This window comes from Sturnus vulgaris, chromosome 5, assembly GCF_052056855.1.
Source record: "Sturnus vulgaris isolate bStuVul1 chromosome 5, bStuVul1.hap1, whole genome shotgun sequence".
Taxonomy (NCBI): Eukaryota; Metazoa; Chordata; class Aves; order Passeriformes; family Sturnidae; genus Sturnus; species Sturnus vulgaris.
This window is the reverse complement of record NC_142247.1, coordinates 70763959-70789731: the sequence shown is the minus strand read 5'-3', so window position 1 is coordinate 70789731 and position 25773 is coordinate 70763959. Positions and strand designations below refer to the sequence as shown.

The 25773-nt window shown below is 45.6% G+C and overlaps 1 protein-coding gene across 2 annotated transcripts in view; it reads right to left on the bottom strand.

Moving 5' to 3' along the window:
* SFMBT2 (Scm like with four mbt domains 2) overlaps positions 1-25298 on the bottom strand; it is a 104149-nt gene extending 78851 nt beyond the window's left edge. Inside the window, exons 1-4 of one of the 2 annotated variants that reach the window (XM_088165960.1) lie at positions 25162-25298; positions 12167-12327; positions 7416-7510; positions 4477-4717 (exon numbers count right to left, since the gene is read on the bottom strand). In XM_088165960.1, coding sequence (XP_088022086.1) covers positions 4477-4717; positions 7416-7510; positions 12167-12272 — 442 coding nt within the window. In that variant the 5' untranslated portion in view covers positions 12273-12327; positions 25162-25298. Of the gene's footprint in view, positions 1-4476; positions 4718-7415; positions 7511-12166; positions 12328-24448; positions 24965-25161 lie in introns of those variants that run through there. The other variant, XM_014884756.2, reaches the window with a different exon arrangement.
* Between the last annotated feature and the right edge of the window lie 475 nt (positions 25299-25773).

Here is a 25773-nt window from a genome sequence, read left to right as displayed (position 1 = left end):
GACCTTCGTGTCCCTCTTTTAAAAACCTGTGGATAAGCTTTGCATTCAGCAAGGGAGCTCCAAAAATGATGCTGAAAGCCAAGGGTATGGACCACACCACCACCACTCTGAGCTGTGACCCCAAAAAAAACCTTCTGTGTGTCTTGGAGTGACACCAATTCCACACCTGCAATACAGCAGACCACGTTCTGGCCATTCAGAATCCATTCAGAATCAACGTGCTGCAAATTTTCACAAGGCCAACCAGATCCATTTCTCCCTTCCTTTACACTAGTGACCTCAAAGAGCAGGATTTTGCTCTGTGATAGATTCACGTGATAATATATAAAACCAACCAAACAAAAATTGCAGTAAGCTGTCATTTGAAGGCAACCCAACATGCTATGGCACAAGTTTTATCTCCTTTTTCAACCATATCCTAACCCATTACTTGGAATCACAGTGAAATTTCCCTCCTTTGGCCTAGATCTGAGATAGAAGTTAATCTCACCTGAGAGCCACATGAAAACCTGTCTCAAACAGTGACCAAATGATGGTTGGTGTTTGCCTTCACAGAAAGCCTGGGCAGGCACAGTGCTTTAAGTCTACCCCTCTTAATGATAATATTTGATGATTAAACTTTACCAAGCTCAGCACCATGAAAGAGAAGGTTATTTCAACCCAGGATCAGACTTCTGAACTTTAATCCTCCTTGTGTTGATGCCAGAGGGAAGTAAAAGCTGTTTCCCAACACAGAATCACAGTGTGACTGATCTTCTTGATCACCAAGCCCAGTGTTCAGAGGTTTTCCCATCTGCACCAGTCCACTGCAAAAATCAAAATATAGACCTGGTTCTCTCCCTGCTGCTTCCTTCCATCTCCAGCCTCTTGGTCAGCAAGGCAAGCAGACTGCAGCTCACAGATCTGCACACAGAAATGCCCTGTTTGAATTTCCATCTGTCAATAACATTAAAGCAGAGCCACTGCTGCAATTACAAGCGCACACAACAATCCCGTCATCCGGCGTCTTCAGCTCATTCCAGGATGCATTACAACAGTGCCAGGAGAGACTGGGCTCTGTCAGCTCAGCTGTAAATCTGCAATCTGGACTAAAACCCCCCCAGTGCCAATCACAGGACGTCCCTGCTCTTTCACAATGCATAATTTAGCTGCTACACTTGTCAGGTTCTCCACGCCGCTCCTGCGCCCGATGGTGGATGTGCCCATGAACTCAACTGTCATCAACACAGGAAAACAGCACATGGAAATGAACAGGCTAAAGGACACCTCGTTTCTTTCCACTAGTCAGGAAAGTTAAGCTAGGCTTAAATTTTTAATGCTCAACGGGTGAAACAGCCCAAGGGATGAAGGATGCCAACAAACAACCGCACTTTGAGGAGGGAGAGAATGTTTGGGCAAGACATAGACGGGGATAAACGCTATCCCTGTTTCCATGCAGGCTGATATAATAGAGAAATTTTAACTAATTGATGGAAAATCTACCTTACTTCCCACCTTTACAGTGCAGGAAACAAAGCCTCCCACACCACCACAGCCCTGCCAGTGAACTTTGAAGCAGGTTTCCCTTCCTCATACGAATTACAATTGCTGAAGGGCCCTGTCAGGAAGGATGAAAATTTCACACTCAGCTACATCAGGCAGTAGTTACCCACTGCTTACACCACGGTTAATATGCAATAAAGAAGAAATCTCTGTCCCAGGACGTGACATTAGAGCTGATCAGTGCCAAAGCTACAGACCATAAGGACAGCTTCACACTTGCCTCAGCTAGTTCATGAATAAACATCCAATTCATTCAAATGAGTTCTATATTAACTAATTTAAATAATTTTCATTTTGCTTTGAATGGTAAACAGATCTATTCTGCCAGGATAGTTGAGTTTGCAATTCAAATTACACACCGATTTGTAATGAGAAAAATATAATTAATGGCAAAGCTTGAAGTAACTACAATTTTACTCCTTTGATTTCCTGTGGAGGAGGGGGTTGGAGTGTGAAGCTCACAGGCACACGTGCACTGACACCATCCTGCCATAAACCAAGACATTTTATTGCCACCTCAGGTATTTCTGATCTGGTGACTACACCATCACGTCACAGGAGGACAGAACATGACTTGACATTTTACTCACAGGCCACAGGCACCATGATGCAACTAATGTCACCCCATAAATAACAGCGCAGCAGTCTGCAAATTAATCAACTTCCTTCGATTTGGATCATAAACTACAATTATTTGGCAGCCGCCTCTTAAAAGCTCTGTGTGTGCTGGACTTTAAATCAAGTTCTATTGATCTGCTGAACTGAACCAGCCCATTTTGTTGCATCTCTCTCCCATCTAATGAAATTCTTTGTCCCATCACTCTACCATTCTTGTCTGGCGTCACATTTACGAGATGAGCACCGATCAGTCCAAGCTGACTCGTGAGCAGAAGCAAAGCATTGTCCCAGTGCTGTCGTTCTGGCTGTTAAACAAGTCCATTCTGGCAACTCTGCTTTTTAACCCAAGCCTTCAGCTCCTGATTAAAATCCCAGCCTAATGACAGACAACCTGGCCATGCTCTATGCATGCTCTAGCCAATCACTGTAATCAAGATGTGCAGAATTCATGCCTTCGGAACTGGGTCCATGCAATTTAGAGCTGGTTTTTCTTTCTCCCAAAGGTTTGACAACAAAATAAAGTGCAATGCTAAAGAGGTTTAAAAAAATCTCCCCAGAGTTCATAAAGAACATCAGTTTCTCTTTTACCAGTGCATAGGTCCTATGATTCTGTAAGTCCTGAAGGCTCAGATCCTCTCAGACATTTCAGATGCCTCATCCCAAAATATGAGCCAACCTCTGAAATGCTTAAATCTCTTTTGAAATAACAACAACCCATGCATTTAATTTATTATTTTTGAAAATAATACTGTGACATATATTCAATATAGTTTATTCACTGAAAATAGAAGTGGGAGGGGGAAAATAAAAACCCAAACAGGGCAGCTGCCCACATTCAACACCCTGGTGTACAGTTACATCACCCACCAGAGAAGAAGGGATGCAGGACACACTGCACAGTTGCAGTCACTCAAGCAAGGTAACTCACACAGAGTGGCCACGACCCAAAGGGCAAATTCCATCAGACCCATTGAAAGCAGTTGCCTCAGGTTGTAAAGGAATTGTTGTTTTCTATTATGACATTCAGTAAGCTCTCTTACCCCCCTGACCCCACATTTGAGATTTAGTCTGCAGCACTGTACACCTTTCTGGTAACACTGATTGTAATCCCCATAATAAAATGTAGTTTAAGAGGCCAATAAAATAAAATACCTCACCCCTCTCACATCAGCTTGATTTACTGGTACTAAGCCAAGAGATTTCTCAGCTGTATTTATCTTCAAGACTTCTTTTTTTTTAAAGCAATCAATCTTGTGTTTATTCAAAACACACAGACCAGAACAAAAAGATAAGTTTAGCTCACAGTTGGGCATATGCAAGGCAGGAATGTCAGCTTTGATTCAAAGACTGTGTCTACAGCTCACTTCAGGGGGAAATCAGGGAACACTTACTCCACAAGAATTCCCACATGGCACACAACTGGCACATGCACTGTTTCATGCACTGTTTTCCATGGCCACACATTGCAGAAAGGGAAAGAGTTACTTCAGCAGCAGAACTCTTAAATGAGACTTCCCTTAAATGTATGCACAAGCTGGAGGCTGAATACTCATCTCTTCTTCCCTTGATCCAGAATAAATGGGATATATATGGCAGGAATACTTAGGAGAAACACTGACAATATGCCTCTGCTTGGAGCAATGTAGCAGCAAGGGTACACCACAGCTGCTCTGCTGATGAACATAGCCTATGTGTGTATATATATTCATATTCTTACACGCTGGGGATCAAATTGTATTATTAACAAACTCCTCCACATGGGCCACTCAGGAACCTCCACCACTTGCATTCAGCTCTTGTGCATCTAAGAGCTGCCAATCAGGACATGCCCTAACCAATAATGACCAAATTCTGCTACCTTTAATCACATGCATCTACCATTAGAATTAAAAGCTGCCAGAGTCCGGTGGCAGAAGTTTTTAAACTTTCAGGGCAAAACACTTTTGAGTGCAAAGTCAGCTTCTGATTTTGGTTACACTCAAACTCATTTTGATTATCTTAGTTTGTTCTCGCTCTTGAATTTCACCCTTCTTTCTACAAGAACAAGACAGTTTTCTCCCCGAAGTGAAAATCACAGCATTACAGTTGAGCAGTAAGAAGACATCTCCCTATGGAAGTGCCTTCTGCTGCTACCAACCAGGGAAAAAACGCCTTTGCTGGAGGTTGACTGGCAAACTGAATCCTGCGGGGACCCTGCCCACATCACCCACCACCAGCTGAGGACCTGGAATACCCATCCCAGACCAAGCAGAAACCTGGAGATGAACCCACAGCCCAACACCAGAGCATGACCCCAACAACCCAGGCAGAACTCACCATCTGGAGGCATCAGGACCTTGTTGTTCTGCGTGCACCAGCCCACGGGGTGCAGGTCTGCAGTCATCACATCACACCAGAAGTCTGCCCTGCGGTCGTCGCCGTAGCCGCAGTAACGCAGCAGCAGCAGCTGCCCACAGGTGGTGATGATGGTGGCCACCCAGTACGTGTCTGGGTTGCTCTTGTTGGCCACTTCTAATTTCATCCCTGGCTGGAAACTGCTTTGAAGGCTGATTTCAACCTTGCAAAATGAGAAAGGCGTGGGCGTCACATTTTTGTGCTTTGCAGGGAGACCCTCTCCCATCCCCTGGAAATGCTGCCCTTAAAGAGCAGCCCTGGAATAGGACATGAGCTGATTGTGCTTCTTAATCCAAGCACCTCCTTCTCCACCTGTCTGGGCAGTTCCATTCCTACTTCACTGGCTCATATCCCATCATGCAAGTCCCACAGGTTCCAAAGAGCAGAGTGGTACCTTCAGGTGTCCAAGAGTGGACTGGCACTCATCTTCAATCCCTAAGTGTCACTAATGCCTCAGGCACAGTCAGCACAACTCAAATGAAGTTTCATTTCCCACTGCACAGCTCCACCAGGCAAATCACAGGACACAGAAAGGCAGGTATGAAGCACCTCTAGGAGTTAAGCCCAACTCCAATAATTAGTCACATAACAGCACTGAAGCACCTCTAGAGGCTTGACAAGCATCAAGGGCTGAATGCTGTACCAGGCAGACCAAGGAGAGAATTTCCACTGTACCCATCCTTAGCAGCCCAAGCCTCACCCAATTCCCTCTCCCAGACCCTGGAAAACAAGGTATGACCTGTCACTGAAAGAAGTCTGGGTCACTGTCCTACCATCTGATGGAGATGTCACTTCCATGTATCTCAGCAGTGACAGGTCACCAGTAGCTTGCCTGGAGATGTTAGTGCATCTCTCCTGGGACACTGCTGATGAACACCAGGGCCTGCTGTAGCACTACCTGTGTTCTAAGGACCAGTGGGATGCCTCTAGCTGGTGTTGATAAAGAAGAGGTGGATGCCAGTGCACTGGTCAGGTGCCAGCCTTGTCTTCATTAAAAACCATCCAAAATGTAACCTGTCACTCCTTAGGAGATGTTTAAGGACAGGTTCTTACAGGTTTCTTAGAACTTTATCAGCTACTGAATCCAGAGGGATTAAAAATCTAGGTAAGCCTGTCTCTGATTGATTTCCAATTGAAACTGCAGTTTAAAATGACTCTTTTACTTACAAAGTTAAATATAACACGGCCTTCTTGGTCAACTGAGGATTTCACAGACATGGGGATGCCAAGCTGCTGAGAAAACACTCCTCTGACCCATCAGCAGTAATCCCTCACTCATCCAACTCCAGCTTCTCCCCTCAGGGCTGCCCAGACAAACCCATTCAACATTTTCAGTCCATGTGCCTTTCCTTGTGTGGGCATTTCCAGCAGAACCAATGCCCAGAGTCACAGAACACTTGAGAGGGACCTTTGGAGATGGAGTAACACTGAAGGTGGTCTGTGACATGCACTGCTTTACTCAGTGCTAAAACAGGATCTCAGCGATGCTCGGAGTCCTCATCAGTAACCCAGGGAACAGACTGGCCCATGGCCCAGTACAAACTGGATCTCCTGGCCTCCTCCCAGTACAGACTGGGAGATGCAGCTCACAGCACCCGAGCCTGATGCCTGCAGAGTGATTCATTTGTTGGTTTTCTCCCTGAGCTCACCTTAACACCAACAGGCTACTCTGGAAGCCAAGAATTTGTGACTGGAAATCACATCAAGAGTAGAATCAGACAGACAGATAACACAATCTTCTCTGACAGCTTTCAGGTTTTTGAACAGATTTTTGAGGATCAAGTTCTGGATTGTGAAGCAGTCTCCAAGGACTGTTCCCAGCACCAATCTGTCCCACACTGACATTCCCAGGATTGAGGTGCTGTGAGACACTGCAGTCAGCAGGACGAGCTGGGCATCTCCACACAACTGAAGACATCCTTAAGGGCTTCATGAAGCACAAAACTTTCTACTTTGAGCCTGGAGCAGAAATCAGGGACAAGATACTCTCTCCAAACAACTGCTGGATCAAGAATAAACTCCACAATAAGCATTTCCCTACAAATCTCCAGTATCGAGAATTATGATCCTTCACCCTGCAATATTCTAGGTTAACTGTTGTTAAAATGAAAGCAAAATAGGGAAGGGAGGACTGTACTGGTTTTTCAGATATAGATAAAAGAGAGGTTTTTCATCCCTGCAGCTCCTTTAGCCCTACAAAACAAGCCAGGAAATTACCAGGAGATGAAGATGGTGATCTCCAGGTGATCTCCAGAGGTGCCTCTAAATGCTGCTGGTGCTAACAGAGAGCAGAGCACAGACCTGTCACTGCCACAGCTGTCTGCATGCTCCATGTTCACCCAGGAAAAGCACCACCTGCCCAAGCCACTGCTTCCCACACCTCTGAGACAGCATCTCCAGGCAGGAGGCTGAGAGATGGTTTCCTGTGAGCCACACTGAACTCCAGTGCTGAGTGACTCTGCCAGTCAGTAAATCAAAAAGAGATTTGGAGAAATAAGACACTCTCATGAGATTTACCTCTACAGGCTGGCATGGACAACAATGAATGTAGAGGGTGAAGAGAAAAAAAATGAGTGTGTCATAAGCAAAAGGAGAGCAACACAAGCCCTCAAAAATGGAAAATATGATGCAAAGGCAGAGGATAAGGGAGTGGCACAGACACAGAACTCCAGTGTGTGACTGCAAACACACCAAGGTCACCTAACACTGGCTAGAGGGCTGCTCCCACTCAGGCTGTCACATGTGTGGAGGGACAGTTTCTCCCCAAAATGCTAAGACTCCACTACAGCTCTCCAGGGAGCCCCTGAAAACCTGAAGAGGGAACATGTACAACCCCCAGGAGGCTCAGAGGAAGCACATACATGTTTGAAGGAGGTGTGGGGAGCAGCACTGGCTCCTGTTTCCTCCAGGAACTCGTCCCAGTTGAAGTCTGCGTCCTCAATGCTGGAGCCCTCATCTGTTTAAAAGAAAAAAAAAATTAAAAAACGAGAGAAAGAAAAGCAGCCTAAAACACAGCCAAAGAAGGCAAAAGTTGTGTCAAAGAGTTCAGGGTGAGAATAGCAACCAGTATAAACATCAACAGAAGGGAAAACAGAAAGCTCGCTTTAAGGATCTGTGTTTTGACCAGCTCTTACTGTGCTTTCAGCAGACTCTGGGGCTTTAGCAGCCAACACTGAGACCAGACACGACTCTGCTTCCATGGCAGTGGGGGCACAAAACTGTCACACACTGCAACAGGCACTTGTGCTCTTTTATTTTGCATCTGATGGCTCCCAGGCTGCAAGGGAGGTGGCTGCCTGCCCACTGTCACTGAGGTGCAAGGTCCCTGTGCCCTAACAGTGCTCCCCCAGCACTGTTTATTACAACAGTGCCTCAGTGATAAATCTGAAGATGATTCTGTTGGCTGAGCTGTGTAGACCAAACAACCCAACCCTTGGGGTGAGTGAGATCCATTTTCACTCCTGCCACCCTCCCTCTCCCTCCTCAGCATCACTGCACCCATAAATCTCAGCTAAACCCCTCATGCCTCCCTCTTCCCCCAAGGCTGCTTTTCCCAAATCTCTGAGCACACCTCACTAGACCCCTACTGCCTTTCTACTCCCTGCTCCCCTTCAGATTTGGGGCTCTGGATGCTTTCTCCCCCATCCACACCACTGCCCCACACAATCCCTCCCCACAGGAAGGGCTGGACACGACCACTCTTTCTTTTCTTCCTTTATAACCACACTGAAGCAGAGCCAAGGCCCCAAACCATCTCTGAAAAACAGAGAGCAATAATTAAAAATAAATCTTTTTTCACTTACAGAAAATCAGCCAAATCTGATTGTTTTCATTTTGTTCCCAAGCAATCTCACAAGCCCAGTTTCATCCCCAGAGCAAAAATATTTACAGTCTAGCAATGAGCTCTTTGCAATAAGCATTTATCAGGCAAACTCTGCAAGACCCTTTACCTGCCCAAACATTCATCAGTGTGTTCATGATGTAATTAAAGTGACTCATGACAAACTGAATTAAGAACCTTCCCCAGACAGTTTTATGAAGAAAAAGGCAGGGTTAATTTATTGCAATTATTGCTACAGGTCTCCAGTTTCCAGGACCAGAGAAAATTATGTTGTGCAAGGGGAATCTCTCATTATTAAAAGGGGAAGACACAGTTTTCATTTGCTGCCTGTGGCACCAGATCCACGTAGGTGAGGGGAAAAAAAAGGGGATCAGAAGAGGATTTTTGAGACAGAGCTGGTGGAGGGTAAAGATCTGTCTGGGAGTTCAAAGCTGAGCTGTCAACACTGTCAAACATTTGCATGCTGCTGCATCAAGTCTGACTCCTTGCCCTAAACTCGAGTCATCTTCTTAAATATGGAGATGCAAATCAACATTTACTCCACTGATAAAGAGGCTACCAGATGACTCTTCAACTCAGCAAGAAATAACCCAATTCCATGATTACAATCCAAAAATAGACAAATTCATCACAGAGTAAAGAATGGGCTTTGTTCTGATTTTTGCAATCACTGCAAAAACCTTCAGGCACAGAAGCTGGCTCTACTTGAGATATCTAACCCAGAACGAGGGGTTAGTTCAACCTTGACTGAATGATAAGCCACAACTTAACCACAGGGTAGGAGCTTGGTGGAAAAATTCTGTATCATGCAGGCAGGCAATTTAGATGAACAGGGACATTTTTCAGCCTTCATGCCTGCAACCCTGCAGAGTTAATGTTACAGAGAAGAGCTGTGTGCAGAGATTTCAGAACTCTAAAACCAAGTATGTTAGTCCATCAGTAGATGTGCAGATATGATTTTCCATTCCAGGCTTAATTTTGCTTAAGTAACTTTTTACTCTGAGCACAACCAATCCCCATCCCACCAAAAGTCAGAAGCACCTGACATGAAAAGCTTAAAGTGCATCATCCCCTCTGCCTCATCTCTTCCTGCTCCTGCATCCACCTGTGTCTGTGGGGTTGGGATGGGCTGTTCCAACAATTCCAAGGGCATCTCCACCTCAGGACGTGGGCAGGACATTTGGAACAGGCTGCCCAGGGCAGTGGTGGAGTCACCATCCCTGGGAGGGATTTAAAAGGTGTGGCAGGTGGGGACACAGCTTAGTGTGTGGCCTTAGCAGTGCTGCACTCAAAGCTCCCAGAGGTCTTTTCCAACCTAAATAATTCTGTGATTCTGTGACTTCCACATCAGGCTCTCTCCTCTCCTGGTCAGGCACTTCCATCTCAGAGCATGAGCCCTTTCCCTCAGCCTGGGATGCTCTCTGTGTGCTCTCAGTTTTTATTCCTGTTTTTGTTCTCATCTCTTCTATGAGTCAAGACAAGTCTCCTTCAGCAAGTGTCTCCTTTTCTCCAGCCTTCCTCAGCAGGAATCCTATGGGAAAGATTCATTCCACAGAGCAGCAGGAGTTTTCAGTCAGTTCAGTGCATCATCTCCAGCCCTTGCAAGGAGCAATGTCTCCAGAAAGGTCAGAGTCTTCTCCAGAATTTGGAAAAAGCTTTTTAACAAATATAAATAGATGCTAATTATGGATGCATCAAGTCCTTCACAGCCTTATTAACCCTGACCTACTCTGCCATGGGCCAGCACAGAGACTGTCACTGGCAGCTTCTTTCACATGCTGCCCAGCAAAACTCACAACAGCACCGGTTTAACAAAACATCACCCAGATCTCTCCTTTCTAAACCCAAATAAAAAGGCTTCAAGGCCCAGAGGCGAGGCAGAGTGAGCACTGCAGCCTTCCCTCCCTGTCAGCTCATTCCTCTCTGACACATCACCAGCCTGGCTCCTCTACCATGTTTTATCTGCAGACTTTATCAGGAAATTACTTTTACAAGGTCTGTAAAAATAATGTCAGAGTACTCATTTATCACAGCATCAGTGGTTTATTTTGCTTCATTTCACCACAACGAATTCTGAAGGGACTGTATGTTTTCAAAATGGTTTTTTAATGGACTTTGTTTCCTGCTGGAATTCTGGCAGGGGGGTATCCAGAGCAGTCCCAGAGTGACAGGGATGAGACCAGCCCAAAGGACCCAACACCACCCACACATGCAACAGGGCTGCACACAAATCTCCTCATCCATCAGAAAAACCCAACTGCTGAGGAGCACAGGACACCCTGAAAGGTGATAAATCTGTCATTAAACCTGTTTTACATACCAGCTCCCTTTCCAACCATTGGCACTTAGGTCCAGAGCTCTTTCTTAATGAAAGAGTCAAGGCTGGCTGCTTTACAATACGGTGATGTATAAACAAGCCCGGGATGGCAAATAAAATCAACAAGTCATTATCTGCAAGCCTCTCAATGGCTTTAAAGTGCTCATGCATTGACACTGTAAAAATGCAACTGTTCCACCTGTTAACAGCCCCCTGGGATGTTCAGCTATGGAAAATAAAAGGGATAAAAGACCCAAACCTTGGCTCCAGAAACACAGATTTTTATTTTTTTTTTCCCAGGCTGTGAGGAGAAAGTATTCAGGGCAAATTGCTTAGACATCTTATTTATAGCACCTAGATACATATACATGACTTTCTGAGTGAATAGAGCACTGAAATGCTCCCACAACAGGTGTAGGGAGAGGGAGACATACAAATCAGCCTAATCACCCACAAACCTCTGGCACAGCCTTGGGAGAGCCATCAAAATCCTTATCCCCACTGAAATTTAGGCACTGCAGGCCAGTTCTTCTCATTCCCAAAAAAATGTCTATGGCTGGCCAGCTGAACCTCATCTTAGAGGCTCCTATCTCTGTACCACAGATAAAAATAGATCCAGTGGTGACTAGATCAGCCCAGACATGTCCACTCTAGAAATCCAAGGATCTGGTGTCCAAGGAAACAGGAAAATCACTGAGCTGCTACAAGAAGTGAGGAAACTGAAGGCTGAGTGGCCAAACTTCTGACATACTGAGGGAGAAGCAGGGAAAAACTTGGCTTCAGAAAGAAAGTAGGTTAGATCTAGCCATAATGTACTTTTTCATCATATGACACAGTCTCCTCCTGCTAAGGCTGGATATGGGAAGTTAAAGCATCTGATTCCATCAAAAATAACCAGAATGTAGAATCTACTTTTCTGCACCTACTACAGAACACCCAAATCTAGCACAGCAAATCCTCACACCTTCAGGAGCACATCCCAGAGCATTACAAAGCAGCCAGTTGTGAGCACAAAGATAACATGTGACCAGCTCTCCTCTCCTGAGTGTTTGTGAAGCCCCCTCATCTGAAGCACTCCAAAAAACAGTGAAGGAAACGAGGGGGAAGGTCAAAACTAAGGAGAAATGCTGTGAATTTCTGAATGTTTGTTTCTCTCTCTTAACCACAAAACTTCAACAGAATAAAAAATGGTGGGGAAGCTGGGAGAACACACGATGATGCCTTGGGAAAGGTTTTCCATGGCTGTTTAATTTTGAATAACATACATTCTGCAGACGAGGTCCAGAAGAAGAAAAGCTCCTATTTCCCATCAATCACAGGACACAGTCCAATCCCTAAGACCCAAATAAAGGGCTTGGAGCTCTACAACCATTCCCAGTGCCTCCCTGGCTCCCAGCTCTACCTGTGGGGAGCTGTATCAGTGACAAGGGGAGTGGGGGTGAAGGGGAGCCCACCTGAATCAAACTGCTCCCCATCACCATTGGCAGGGCTGGGATCCTTCTCTGGGGAGAGGTGCTGGGTCTCTCTCATGCTGGCAATGAAGGATGCCCTCGTCTCCATGGCTCAGAGGAAAAGGCTTTGCCTTCCTAATTCATCCTGCAGCAAGGAGGACAGCCTACAAGGAAAACAAAAAAAAAAGCAGTGAGTGATTTGTTCTACCTACACCAACCCATTCCCTCAGCCTTTCCCGATGGTTTTCATGTCATCCCATCTTGATACAGCTGGAATGAAAAATCTTCAGCATCTTTCCCAGCCTAAACATTCCATGACTCTCTGATGGTGACCTCTCCATCCTGCTCTTGTCTCCAAGTTGAAGCTGGGGTTGGCTGAAAACCACAACAAAGGACCTTAGTGGCAATAATATCAGAGCAGCAACAGCAAAAATAATGACAACAGAGAAGATAATAAGGTAATAAACAGCACCCAGAGGCTTCACATCTCAAATTTTCCTCCAGCTCTCAATTCCACCAACAGAGAGAAAGAAGGATGAGCCCACAAGGCAGCACAACCCAAGCTAAAAAAAACATCTCCAGCCATTTCAGCACTTGATTTCCAGCTTTTGGATGGTTAACACTGTGTGAGATGTATCTCACTCCATAAATATTCAAACTTCCAAAGGGGAAGATTTGTGATAATGATCAGAGCAAATACTGAAGCAAAAATACTCATGAGAAAGAAACTGGAGTAACAGTAGAAAATAAAACTGAGCATGCAAAATGCAGATACCTTCATGAAATAGTGCTGGCTCCAACTGTTTATTGAATGAGGACTGACCTAAGGTAACTGTACCAGTTTTAACATGCAGGGTAGCAAATACTAACTCATTTTAAATTGGGTTATGTTAGCAAAGGAGATTCTTCTAGAAGGAGTGACCACAGTAAATTCGAAGTGGAATAAAAACACAGAGAAATGATAAAACTATGTGAAGAAGGGCACACAGGCAGACCAGATCCTGAGTCAGACATCAGACTAAATGAGAACTGTATTTCAAGATACACCTTTAGGAGTAGATTAAAAAGAACTCCAAAGTGAGCTTTTCAGTAAAACTCCGGGATGCCAATGAATTACGAGGTGTCAAAAGACGACTGAAAAAGAGAAACCAAGAGCTGGGGGTTATGGGCACAGAGGGAACCAGCTATTCACACAAGATATGCTAAAGCAAAGACAGGCAGTAGGGAAGGTGTGTGTCCAGAATATCTGATGGGGAGGACTGGTCCTGCTTATTAGAGAAGCCTCCAAATCCTGCATGACAGAGATACAGCTCTGGCAGCACCAATGCCAAATGCTCTGCAAAATGTGTGACTAAAAGTAGGAAAGAAGTTTACTGCCAGAGGCCAGGCAAAGCAGGATGTAATAAGATTGTAAAAATATATGGGATTTTTTCAACTTTTACTGCTCTGGAGGCATATTCTAGAAGACTAGATATGATGGTTATAAAACAGAAAGGAGGAGAGTGTTCTGCTGTGGAATTCTCACTCCCAGGTTTTAAGGCCACTCCTATGGAAATTTAAAAGAAGAAATGGACGTGTGTGAGCAGTTATATTAGAACTGAAAGAGATGAGGAGCATGTCAAGTGTCTGATATCCATTAGCTGGACCATGGTGGGACTGTCTGCTTGAGCAACCACAGCTGCAATTAAAACCTGCAAAAACCACAGGTGTTTCACAAAAAATATCACTGGTGGAAGCAAATTACCAAGGCAGGTGATTCAACCCCCACTGAAGGCTGTTCAGGTAAAGTTAGTAATTTTTGTTCCCCACCCCAAAGGAATCTGCTAATGAAAGGAAAAAAAGTATTTTTGAAAAGAAGATCATAACCCAATTCAGAGCATTATGGTTGCTGTTCTCTTCACACAGTGCTCAGCAGACTTTAAGTACTCCACAGATATGACCCTTTTCCCACTGCCACTACAGCACTTCATCTTTATTCTTTGTTGACATGAGACTTGCTAATGAATTAAGTGTATTATAGACTCCGAGTATTCTGAGTGCAGCTAACCTCAGAACATACACATCACTCATCCCCAGTGTATATTAAGTTTCAATTAACCATGAAACTAGAAGCAATCAGTTTACTGAAAGTAAAAAAAAAAACCCCACTTCTCCTTTGATAGAGACACTTCCGTAAATATCATTAATAATAAATTAGCTAAGTACCAGGACTTTACATCAGGCTTGTTAAATGGCAGAGGAGGGGAGATGCCAGCTGAAACTAAGCCTTGGGTGGATGTGGCTGTTTTATTTTTTGCCAGGGACTAGACAAGGATGGAAGACAACCTGGGTCTACCAAAAAAAAAAATTCAAAGAATGGAGAGGAACACAGAGATCAATTTAAACACAACAAATCCATCATCTTAAAGAGAGCTCAGGGGTAACAATATAAATACCAAGAAGAAACATAATCCTCTTGGTATAGTAGTTAAATCTTGTGATGCCTCTATGATGCTGATAAAACTAAGTTATGAGCTGATAAAAAGCTGAAGGTGCCCAACCAGACAACAACAGTATTTGCCTTTTTTTTTTTTTTTTTAACACAGCCAAGCCACAAATCTGCCACCAGACCCATGAGAGGGACTCAAACCCCTCGATCATGGAATTTCCCATCAGAAATGGAAAGTGGCTGGGCAAATCAGCAGGAACCTGCCCGAGGTATCTGCAACACAACTGGGACCCATCCTCAGTGGCCTCATCTGGGACTGGATTTGAGCCCAGTTCAAGTAAAAGGAGGAAAATACAGAATCTCTGAGGCACATTCAGCAACATCATCAACGTTTTTGGGTTTTTAAACTCTATTTTAATGTAATTTTTGCTTAAGCTACAGACAACTTACTGGTTTTGAAACGTCATGTCAAGAGCATCCACATGCCAAGGAAACTGTATCTATTAGAGGCCATTACTTGGCTTATTTTGGGAATAACAAGTTTACCAGTTAAGGTAGGAGAGCACTTCGGTATTTTCCCAACACCATGTGACAACAATACCAAACCCTTATGCAACCACCAGCTTCAAAATAGCTCTGAGCTTTAGTGCTGATATAACTAACTAGCAAAGAAAGCTGACACAGAGTATTAATTTTTCACTTCTTATTAATTGCTGCTAATTAACACTTCAAACAGAGTCCCCAGCCATACTGTTAACAGTAGCACACTGGCTGGCCTGCAATCATCAACATTACACAAGCAGCACACACCACTGTACTCCAATTCCTCTGCCAGTGTGAAATCCACTGGAAACCAAATCAAGGACCACAAGCCACACTGCCAGCCTGGGAACAAGGTGATGGGAAACAGCACCAAAAGAGGCTCAAGGTGACATTACACCAGGCAGGAGCACAAAGGAAAATCCTGTGAAATGCATTGGAAAGAGCAGGGAGGGGGGAAATTCCCTGGTTTCAGATCCCTTGCTCATTGTTTCTGCACAGTAGTGGTTCAGACTGATCCAATTCTTCCCCCCACGCAGCTCCCATCTCCCATTCCCTTGGTATTTAATTCAGATCCAGGCTCTTAACTCACAGGCAGGAAAAGCCAGGCAATATAATAAAGAATCTCTTTTATTTCCTTCTTCCCACGGCTGTCAGTCTCAGCCCTGCCTTTATCTCCAACGTGCTGCCTTGTCATCTGTATCAATATTGGCTCTTTGTACGAGCACAGCATTGGCTTCCTCACACCATTTTACAGTTCTCATCTCCTGTCAGCTCCATCCTGGCTCTTCTTCCTTTGGAGTAACTCTCTGTTGGGAGATGTCCCTCACCCACACACAAATCCAGCACCCTCAGGGCTCTTCCTTAAAGCTACTCCTGAAAAACTTACTTTCTTCCTCCAATGCATGCTTGGATTGATGCAAGGAAGACAAAAAAGATCCTGCATCCCTCCTGAATAGTGAACCAGGTGTGCCAATGTAATGCTGAGTCCTGAATGGTGCAGAAATAAATTCCACTGCTTTCCCAGTGATCTGGGATTGATTTTGGCCCCTCCAAAATCCAGCAACAAGCATTGACTGGAGATGGTGCCAGCCCTCAGCATGGTGACACTTGAGAGTGGCAGCAGGGTCAGAGAACCACAGAATGTCCTGAGATGGAAAGAACCCACCAGAACCATCCCAGTCCAACTCCTGGCCCTACACAAGACAACCCCAACAATCCCACCACAGAGTGTTATCCAAACACTCCATGGTCTCTGTCAGGCTCAGTGCTGTGAACAATTCCCTGGGGAGCCTGTTCCAGTGCCCAACCACCCTCTGGGAACAACCTTTCCAAATATCCAGCCTAAACCAAGCCAAGAAAAATCACATCCAAAGGATGACTGACTTAAGTGGTGCAAGTCACCTGAAATTCAGTTGAGATGAACAACGCTCACAGAGTTCCTGTCCTTGCACAGCACCTGTTAATATTTTAAATATCCAAATTTCCCAGCAGACAAGCTGAATCAGTCACGAATTATTTGAGATGGAAGAGGCCATAAAGATCATCTGGTTCCCAACCCTGCTGCCATGGGCAGGGACACTTTGCAGAGGTGAAGGGAGATGCTCAGGTGCCATGTGGTGCTGGTCCTGTTCGTGGAGCAGGATGAAGGGGATCTCATCCCTGTGGGAATAATGCAGGATGTAGTGCTGGTGGCAGCCTGCCACAATATTTACATCCCTGAGCATCTGCACAATGCAGTGGAAGCTCATTCAAAAGGGCTATTGAACACATCAAGTAACAGCTTCACCTCGTAGAAAAAGGGCCTGTCTCTCCTCTCAGACAAAGTACCAGTTGGAAACCTTTTAAGAACCTTTTCTTCCAAATTCCTACGAGGGTTTTTTTATTATTTATTTGAGAGCTTCCCCTCGCCAAATGTTTTCACTTACATCAACTGACAATTTCTCTTTCATATTGAAGACCCCACAGGATTTTAATAAGGGAAATTTACTGCTTTGAACAGATCTGTGTTGTACTCTGGGGTGGAAGAAACAAATCCCATGTACTCTGGAGAACCAGGAATGTTCACAATATTCAAATACATAAAAAACAGCTGAATGGGGAAAGAATAAAATCTGTTTTCCATGTTCTTGGTGGATTGAAGAAGGCAGCTTGGTTAAAACTGCAGAGAGGGGACATGATTTGGGCAGGAGAAGAAATCACTTATAATGAACTTGGTGAAGAAGCAGGATAAAAGGGCTCTGGTCTTTGGAGGAATTAGGATGCTAATCTGTCCAGAAACTGATCTTGGTAAGGGATGGTCAGTCCAAAACCCCTTCCAGCCCCCCTGCCCCAGCCACCCAACAGGGCTCATCTTCCTGATCTTAAAACCAGCATTTGTGCAGCAGCAGAAAACGAATGAGTAAGCCTGGAGGGGAAAACGTGTAAAAAGAGAGAATCAGGGAACCACCAGAGCAGGGATGGTCTGGATTGTCTATCTCAAAGTCAGAGAAGGACAGGAACCAAATTTGGTGGAGAAGGGACTGTGCAAGGTGCTGGCAGCTCCTGTAACTCAGCTGGTCCTTGCTCTCCTCTCTTCTTGCACTGATGCCAAAAGCTTCACACTTTTGATGCTAACAGAGACAAACCTGCTCCACAAAGCAATTTTCTCCTCCTCCCTACCTGGCACACTCCTCAGAGTGTGATACAGGGATACACACAGAGATAAATGGTAGTAAGATAAGGTAACAGAAAGTAAAATAAACCTAATTAGAGACTCTTAACTTGTTTGCAACAAAAAGCCCTGCAATATTAAAATAAAAAGAGAGAGATGACAGGCAGACACCCAGGCTTGAGCACACATCACCCTCTTAGCTGTCCTGTGTGTAAATAAAACCTAAGGACCTAGAGAGAGACTTCAAGCCAAAACCTGCCACAGACTTCTCCAAGGACTAAACCAAACCTCAAAAATTAAAGCACTTTTTCATCCAATTTTCCTTCTTCCGAGTGAGTTTGATGTTTCATAAGCAGGGACAAGGAGGCATTGCTGCCCCATCTGTCCTCCTGCCCCTGTGAACCCTGGACATCCCCACCTTCAGCACCCCACAAAGCATGTGTCCCAAGGAGAGGGAGGTCACCACATATTAATCTCTCCTGTTTCCAGCTGTTCTGTCACCTAACAGGTGTCTGCCACCTTCTTCATGACTCAACAGGCAATTTCCATAATTTTGCCCCAACTTTGGTAAAGCACTTCTACCCATGCTAAGCACCCAGCATACACCAACTACTCTGAAATATGGCATATTTAAATTTGGGCATCTTCTAAAGCTGTCAGCTGAACCAGGACCATGAAGAAAATTGGGACAATGTCCTTGATGCCCTTTATAACAGGAAAAAGAACTGCAAGGAAGAAGCACGGCAGCAATCATGTGCAACACTTTGTCTTCTCCCAGCTTTTTGTTTGAAGCAGCTGAAACCAGGAAGCCTTTGAGATGTGGAGACACAGAGCTGCTTTATCATCCTGAGACACCTCATCTCACCAGGCAAAAATCACAGAACAGAGTGGTGTGGGCTGGAAAGGACCTTAAAGATCACCGAGTAACAACCCATCATATGATGTTTGTCACCTCAAAACACCAGCCACATGGACCAAATTAATCAGTCAGACCCCCTGAGTGGGACCAATCAACCCAGCCACAGAAGTCACTCAGCAGGAAACACAAAACACAGTTTTCACGGACTTAATTTAGAGCCCAATTCACAAGTCCCTTGTCAGCCAAACTCCCATTGTCCAGGGCAATCAGTTCTGCCTTCTATGTCTTCTATGCAGCAGTCAGAGCCGCTTAAAAAAAAAATACAAGATGCAAACCAGAATCCAGGAAACATCTGCCATCTGATTCCAACACTTTTTAGGAAAAAAATGACATTTTATATCTTGGCACTGTTTGGCTCATTTAAGCAGCACAGCTGATCAGCACTTGGGCTTAGTCCTACATGCACTTACATCCCTGTCAGTGCTTTACATCCAGAAGCGGCTTCACTGACTGGCAGGATCTGCCAAAAAAAAGAAAAATTTTAAGAAGATCCAGCCCTCACAACCATCTCCAGCCACCTCTCAGCACAGCAGCAGGAACAGGAGGACTTTTCCCTTCCCCAAGCACATGTGAGGGCAGCCAGCAGAGCCCTGCCAAGGTCCATCCAGAACCAAACTGCACAAGACATTTCAACTCATAGAGTCCTGCAAGCCACGTTTACAGGGCTAATTCCACCCAATTTCTCCAAGGTAAAACAAATAAGATTCCCTTTCATGTGAACCTGAAAACTGCTGCAAAACACCCAGGTTTAATGTCTCACCACCATCCCAACACAGCATCTTGGAGCCTGATCCTACACTTGCACTGAGCTCCCACTCTCAAAACACCTTCCAAGAACCAGTTAATTTTTGCTTTTTCCTGAACTTTCTTTAAAAATGCATTTTTGAAGCACGAAGGAGAGCTATGGCTTTCCACCCAAAAGTCTCCACAAGGGACTTATGACCCTTTAGACTTTAAGGATCCTCAGCCTGTGGTTGTCCTGTCTGATCTCCCACACTGCAGGGGCAGGCATAATGTCACCTCCTGGATTTTAGGAGGGAATTCCACTTCCTTGCCAAGCAAATAAATGCAAGACTTTCTAATTAACTCATATTCAAATTGGGCCTCAGAACTTTACCCAGGAAAAGACGGCTCCTTTGCACAAGCCACCCAGTGATGCTCAGAGTATCAGTCATGAAAGCAGGAATTGGGAGTAAAAATAGCAAGGATTCTGCACGTACTTTTTTTAAGCCTCACACCTACTCAGAACTGATCTCTGGGTCAGCTGTCAAGAACTTCTTGGTTTTGGGCTTTTTTTCTTTCTTTCTTTCTTTTTATTACTATTTTATTCTAGATCAACACTTCTGATTCATAAAAATGGGAGTATCTGTGAACACATTTTCCAAATCAGCCTTCACAAGAATGCTTTGTTGAGGTCTTACAAAAGGCCAATCTCAAAATAAACTTTTTTAGGAATTTTTTAAATGTCAGTGGAGAAGTCTTTGCTCTTATTTCTGTATTTCCTTATTTTGCAACTCAAACATTTTTAACCACTGTAGGAGTCATACCCCAAGACACAGAAAATAAAGGAAAGAGAAATCTTTTGGCAAAAAAAAAAAAAAAAAGATGGATTTGACAGGTTTCATCAGGGTTTGTCACACAAAGTTCAACAGTTTCAAATAATGGGTTTTAAATATTGACAAGGTACCATCAGTTACTCTAATCCTAGGAAAAAAAAAACCCTGCTCCTAGGGACCAGATGTTACAAAGACAGAATAAACTCATACTTGCAGGTGGCATCACTATTATCAACAGCATTTCATTTTCAGCACTGAGGACCCTGCTGCAGCAGCTGATAGACTCTGCATCAATATTCATAGCAATAAAATACTTCTGACACCTTCAGGTCATCTAAAACATGGACACCGTGATCATCACATTGATTTTTTTCTGTGAACCTTCATGAACACACCTCTGGCTCCTCTGCTTCAAGTTTTGGCTATCTGTCACAAGTTCTGAAGTTTTTCTCAACTCCTTTATCACCTGGACACAGTCAGGGACAAGCCACCTCCTTCAACCATCATTGTAAACCTCCTCAGATGCTCTCCATGCCTCTGCTTACCCCACACCAACATGAATTCAACCAGTGAAATGCCCTTGAAGACTCACAGAAACACAGAATGTTTTGGGCTGGAAGGGACCTTAAAGATCATTTCATTCCAAGCCTCTGCCATGGGCAGGGACACCTTCCACTATTCCAGGTGGCTCAGAGCCTCATCCAACCTGGCCTTGGACACTTCCAGGGATCCAGGAGCAGCCACAGCTTTTCTGGGCACCCATCCTCACAGGGAAGAATTTCTCCCCAATATCTGCTGGAGAAACAAGGTGGAACCTTCTCCACAATGTCCTCTCCTTCAGCAAGGTTAATATCACATTCCCTCACCCATCTCAGAGCAGCACCCCATGGCTCTAAAAGGCCAGAAACAGTGACCCAAAACACACCAGCTCAGAACAGCACAAGCCAGGAGTGGGGGAAAAGCATCCCCTGCCTAAATTGTTGGCAGTTGTGGTGTTTACCCTATTTCTAGTAACACTTCCATAAAGTTTTAATAAATGCTTCATTAAAACATCAACTGTCTGTCCAGCCAGTCAATTATCACTCATAATTACAGCTATATAACTGTATACTGTCTTCTACAGATGTTCTTACATCTGTGCAAAACACACTCTCCACCTCTGCCACATGCAACATCTGTTGAATATTTCCAAACGTTTTCTCAATATAGAACTGAAATTACACTGTCCTGCTTACAATGTATTTACTGTCCCACTATCCTGTGCACCCCTTAAAAATCACTAAAAAGGTATTTCCTTCCTTGCTGTGTACAAGGTACCAGTCTCTCAATAGCTCTTTGCTGCATTCATTTAAATGGCTTTTAGATTTTCACTTAGTAACAGATTACACCCAGCCTCCATCTTATCACAGGAGTTATTAGGACCTAATCCTTTACAAGCACTGAAGTTATTAAGACTTGTGAGGATATTTTCTTCCCTTTTATAAATAATCTGTTGGAAAGAGGGGGGAAAAAAAAAATAGGAGAAGAAAAGCTACTTGCATCCCTGCTCACCCAGGCAACAGTCCCAACCCTGGAGAAAGAACCTGCCTCACCTGCTCTTACTTTGCCAGCTGCAAAGAAAATCAAATTTGTTTTCATCTAAAGGTTTCTAGAGAAGGAAAACAAATTGCACTAAATCCTGGCCAGCCTCTTTCTCTGGTACTGCAGGAAGGAACTCCTTGGAGCAGGTTTGCCCCACGTTCAGAGGGATCTCCAGAGACCTTTCCAAATCCCTTCCATCTCCACATCCCCATCACACAACCAGGTGAAGCTGCTTCTCTGCTCAGACACGAGGTCACCACTCTGCTACAACACTTTCTTCTCCAGAGCCACAAACTGATTTTAGAAGCTGTCCTGTCCAAGGGACAACAAAGATGGGCATGGGGAGATGTATGGGGGACAGAGAGGGAAGATACCTTCCCCTTCTGCAATGGCTCCATCCCTTCCCACCCCAAAGAAAACCCCTCTGCAGCTCTTGGATTTTGCCACTCCAATCCCACCAGTTTGGTAACAGCCTTCCAAGCCTCTCTGCTTATAATCAATGCCATTTTCTGCTATTTTGATAAGAAATCACAATTTCACCCCGATCTTTTCCTCTGCCCCCCTCCCCACCACTATACCCTGTGATGGGACTTTGCTGGATGCCTGAGCCAGCTTGGTCCTGGCAGGGCAGGAGAAAGGAGGGGGGAAATGGGTGAGTTGATGGATCAGAGCCCTTTTGGAATGGGAAACCTCGCCCTGCACGACAAGGTGTGCAAACAGCATCACCAACCAGCCCTGCTAAATAAAACCACAGCGAGGTTCTGGGGAGCACGTCCAAGAGGCACAGGGAAATAAATGAGCAGCACATCAGCTCTTCATCACTCCTGGATTCTCCGTGCCTCCTCCATCCACACCCAAGCACCGGCAGCCTGTGAATGCTGGAGCATCCCATCGTCTCCCACACTCCAAAACACTGATGCTCCAAAGTTAACATCTCACAACCACGGTGGAACAAGCCCAGCACAGCAGCACCGAGCTGCTCCCTGCACGGTCTCGGGCAAGTTTTCCCTGCCTCGGAGGCAGCCTCACTCCTCCACTCCCCTGGAAAATACATTTGGGAAAGGCAGCCGGGAAAGGGCACAAACAACTCCCCGAGAACTCTCTGCGAACTCCTTCTCTTGCTTTACAAAAGCAGCGATTTGCCTCCATCACCCTGGGGATTTTGGGGTGTCTCTGCAGAAGAGACGCAGCTCGCACTGCCCAGCTCAGTTCTCTGCCGCCCGAATTTCCGCGTGGAGCGATCCCAGAGTGTTTTTGCTAAACAAAAACATGCAAAAAGCCAAAAAAAAAAAAAGAACCAACAAAACCAAAACCACCCCAGACATCCCCAGCTGACTGTGCCCAGGAAGGTTTGACAGCTCCAACAGGACATCTCATCCCACGGCACGTCTACTGCTAATGCAAAAAAATCAGCGCTCTGTCTCCCGGCGCATTTTAGTATTTTTTTTTTCTCATGGCACGCCTGCGATTTTTGGCATTCAAAGGCAAATCGGCCGCGGTTCCAACTCCAGACGTCCCTTCCCAGCACACAGAAATGCTCCGGTACTTTTCCCGAACTGGGATCCCATCCTCATCCCTCCGCACTGAATTCACAGCGCACCTCTCCGAGCAACAAAAGAGAGTTCAACCAAACGCGTGGCACCTCGCCTTCCCTCTTTTTCTCCTCTCAAAATATTTATTTGCAGGTTTTTTTGAAGACACCTTAACCCGCCATGTTGAACAAGCTTTATAAATATTCATTTACCGCAGTTCGGGAGCGCTACGGGAAAATACGTCTAGATCAGGGCTGTACATTTTGGCACAGCTGACTGCTTTCTTCTCTTTTCTTTTTTTTTTTTTTTCCTTTTCCCTCTCGCCTCCTGCAGCAGCTTTTTTCACCCCCCCTCCCCTTCCTTTTCCCCCGCAGATTCAGAAGAAACGCACCCGCACACCCAAAATAACTCTTTCCGAGAGATGTGTGCATCAGCCGGGTAAATCTGAAAGGAGGTCGCACGAGCGACCAGGCAGGAAAGCAGAAAAACGATAGGTATAACTTAAAAAAAAAAAAGAAAAATTAAATAAACGAGGAAAAGAAATATGGGGAAAGGGAATAATAGTGAAAAAAAAAGGAAGGAAAAAAGGAAAGGAAAAAAAGAAGGGCAAAAAAAGGAGGGGGAAAAGGGAAAAAAGGGGGAAAAAGGGGGGGGGGGGAACGGGGAGGAGGGGGAAGGAGATGAGAGCATCTAAAATGCGATCTGTCGAGGTAAAAGAGAAAAAAGCCCCGCATGGCTGCGAGGGGCAGCGCGGAGCCCCCGGCCCGCGGGGAGCGGCAGCCGCGCTCCGAGCGCCGGTCCCGGCCGGGGGCTCAGCCCCGGCACCCAACACTTCCAACAACTCCACCGCCGGCTCACCCTCTGGAAAAACGGGGCGGGGGAAGATACCCACGTCCACCTCTCACGCTTTAAAAAAATAATAAAAATAAAAATTAAAAAGATTTTTTTTAAATACATCTTGGAAAGGGGGAAAGCGACTCTCTCCACCCAAGCGCTGCCAAACCCGATAAATAAAATAAAGGGAAATACCAGCCGGGAGGGCTTGGGAGGGGTGGCTGCCGGGCGCGGTGCCTTACCTGTGAGAGTTTGGTTTATTTTGGGGTGTTTTCCCCTTTTTTTCCCGTCCGCGGTGCTGCGCGGAGCGGAGCCCAGCCGTGCCTGCGCCCGCACCCGCGGCAGACTCATTCCAATATGGCATCCGCGCAGTGCGCATGCCTGCCGCTCTTTTTAGAGCTTTTTTTTTTTTCTTTCTTTCTTGCCTTTTTTTTTTTTTTTTTTTTTTTTAATATTTAGCGGCCAACTCCTCCGGCGACCTTTTTTTTCAGCAGTTTCAAGAAAAGGGGTTTTAAAAAATAATTTAAAAAAGAAAGGCGTAATAAATCACCCCGCGCGCATCCCAACCCGCACCGCCCCGGCTGCTCCGCGCTGCGCGCCCGCGGTGCCTCCGCGCCTTGAGCTTCGCCTCCGCCGGGGATTTGGGATCCGCGGGTGAGGGCAGGGACGGGATGAACCGCTGGAAGTGATGCCGAGGTCCGGCCGCGCTCCGCAGCATCCCGGGTTGGCAGCCCGCGCGTTAAATCACATAAAATACCGACCCTTCAACACCGGAGCGCTGCCTCTCGGTTTGTCCTCCCCACCGCTCCCCGCAACCTTTTATTTCGCTTTTCCTTCTCATTTCGTGTCGCCAAGAAACTTCCAGGGAGGGAGGTGGGGAGAAGAGAGAAAGCAGAAAATGCGGCGCATCCCTCAGCCCGCCCGTTCCCTCCGCTTCGCCGGGCTCCGGCATTACCTGTTTATTCCCTGTTGCAGAAAATAAATCAAATATATCAAGAAAAGCCGGCGAAGGCACAAGGCAGGATGTAAAATCAACTGGTGGGCACCCTCCGCCCTCCCGGCGCGCGGGGACACGCACAACTTTCCTTCTTTTGCTCCTCAGGTTCTTGGATTTTTTTTTTTTCTTTCTGGTTATTTGATGGTTTTTCCTTTCTTTGGCGAGTGCTGGGGATTGACGGCGGAATCGCTCTGCACGCCGGTGTGCGCGGCTGAGCTGGTGCGGGGGTGTTTGCACGTACAGCCACACTGCGGGATTTTTTCAGATCGCATAGATACTCTGTACTTTCTATTATTCAGAATATCTATTGCATAGATACTCAGTTCTCCCCCTCTCGAGAAAATCAGCCCCGCTGCAGGGCTGCAAAATGATGCCAGACACCACCGCCCATGCCCCCCGCCCGGCTGGTCCTGCTCTCCAGAGGGGGGTTACAAAAATCCCCTGGGGTGAGAGAGATGGGGATAAACCCCCACCCTGCAGCCGGGGTTTCTCGGGATGCTCCGACTTCCCGCACATCCCAGAGCTTCCCCTACCCCGGTTTGCTCAGCAGCGGGGCTGAGGGGGAATTTT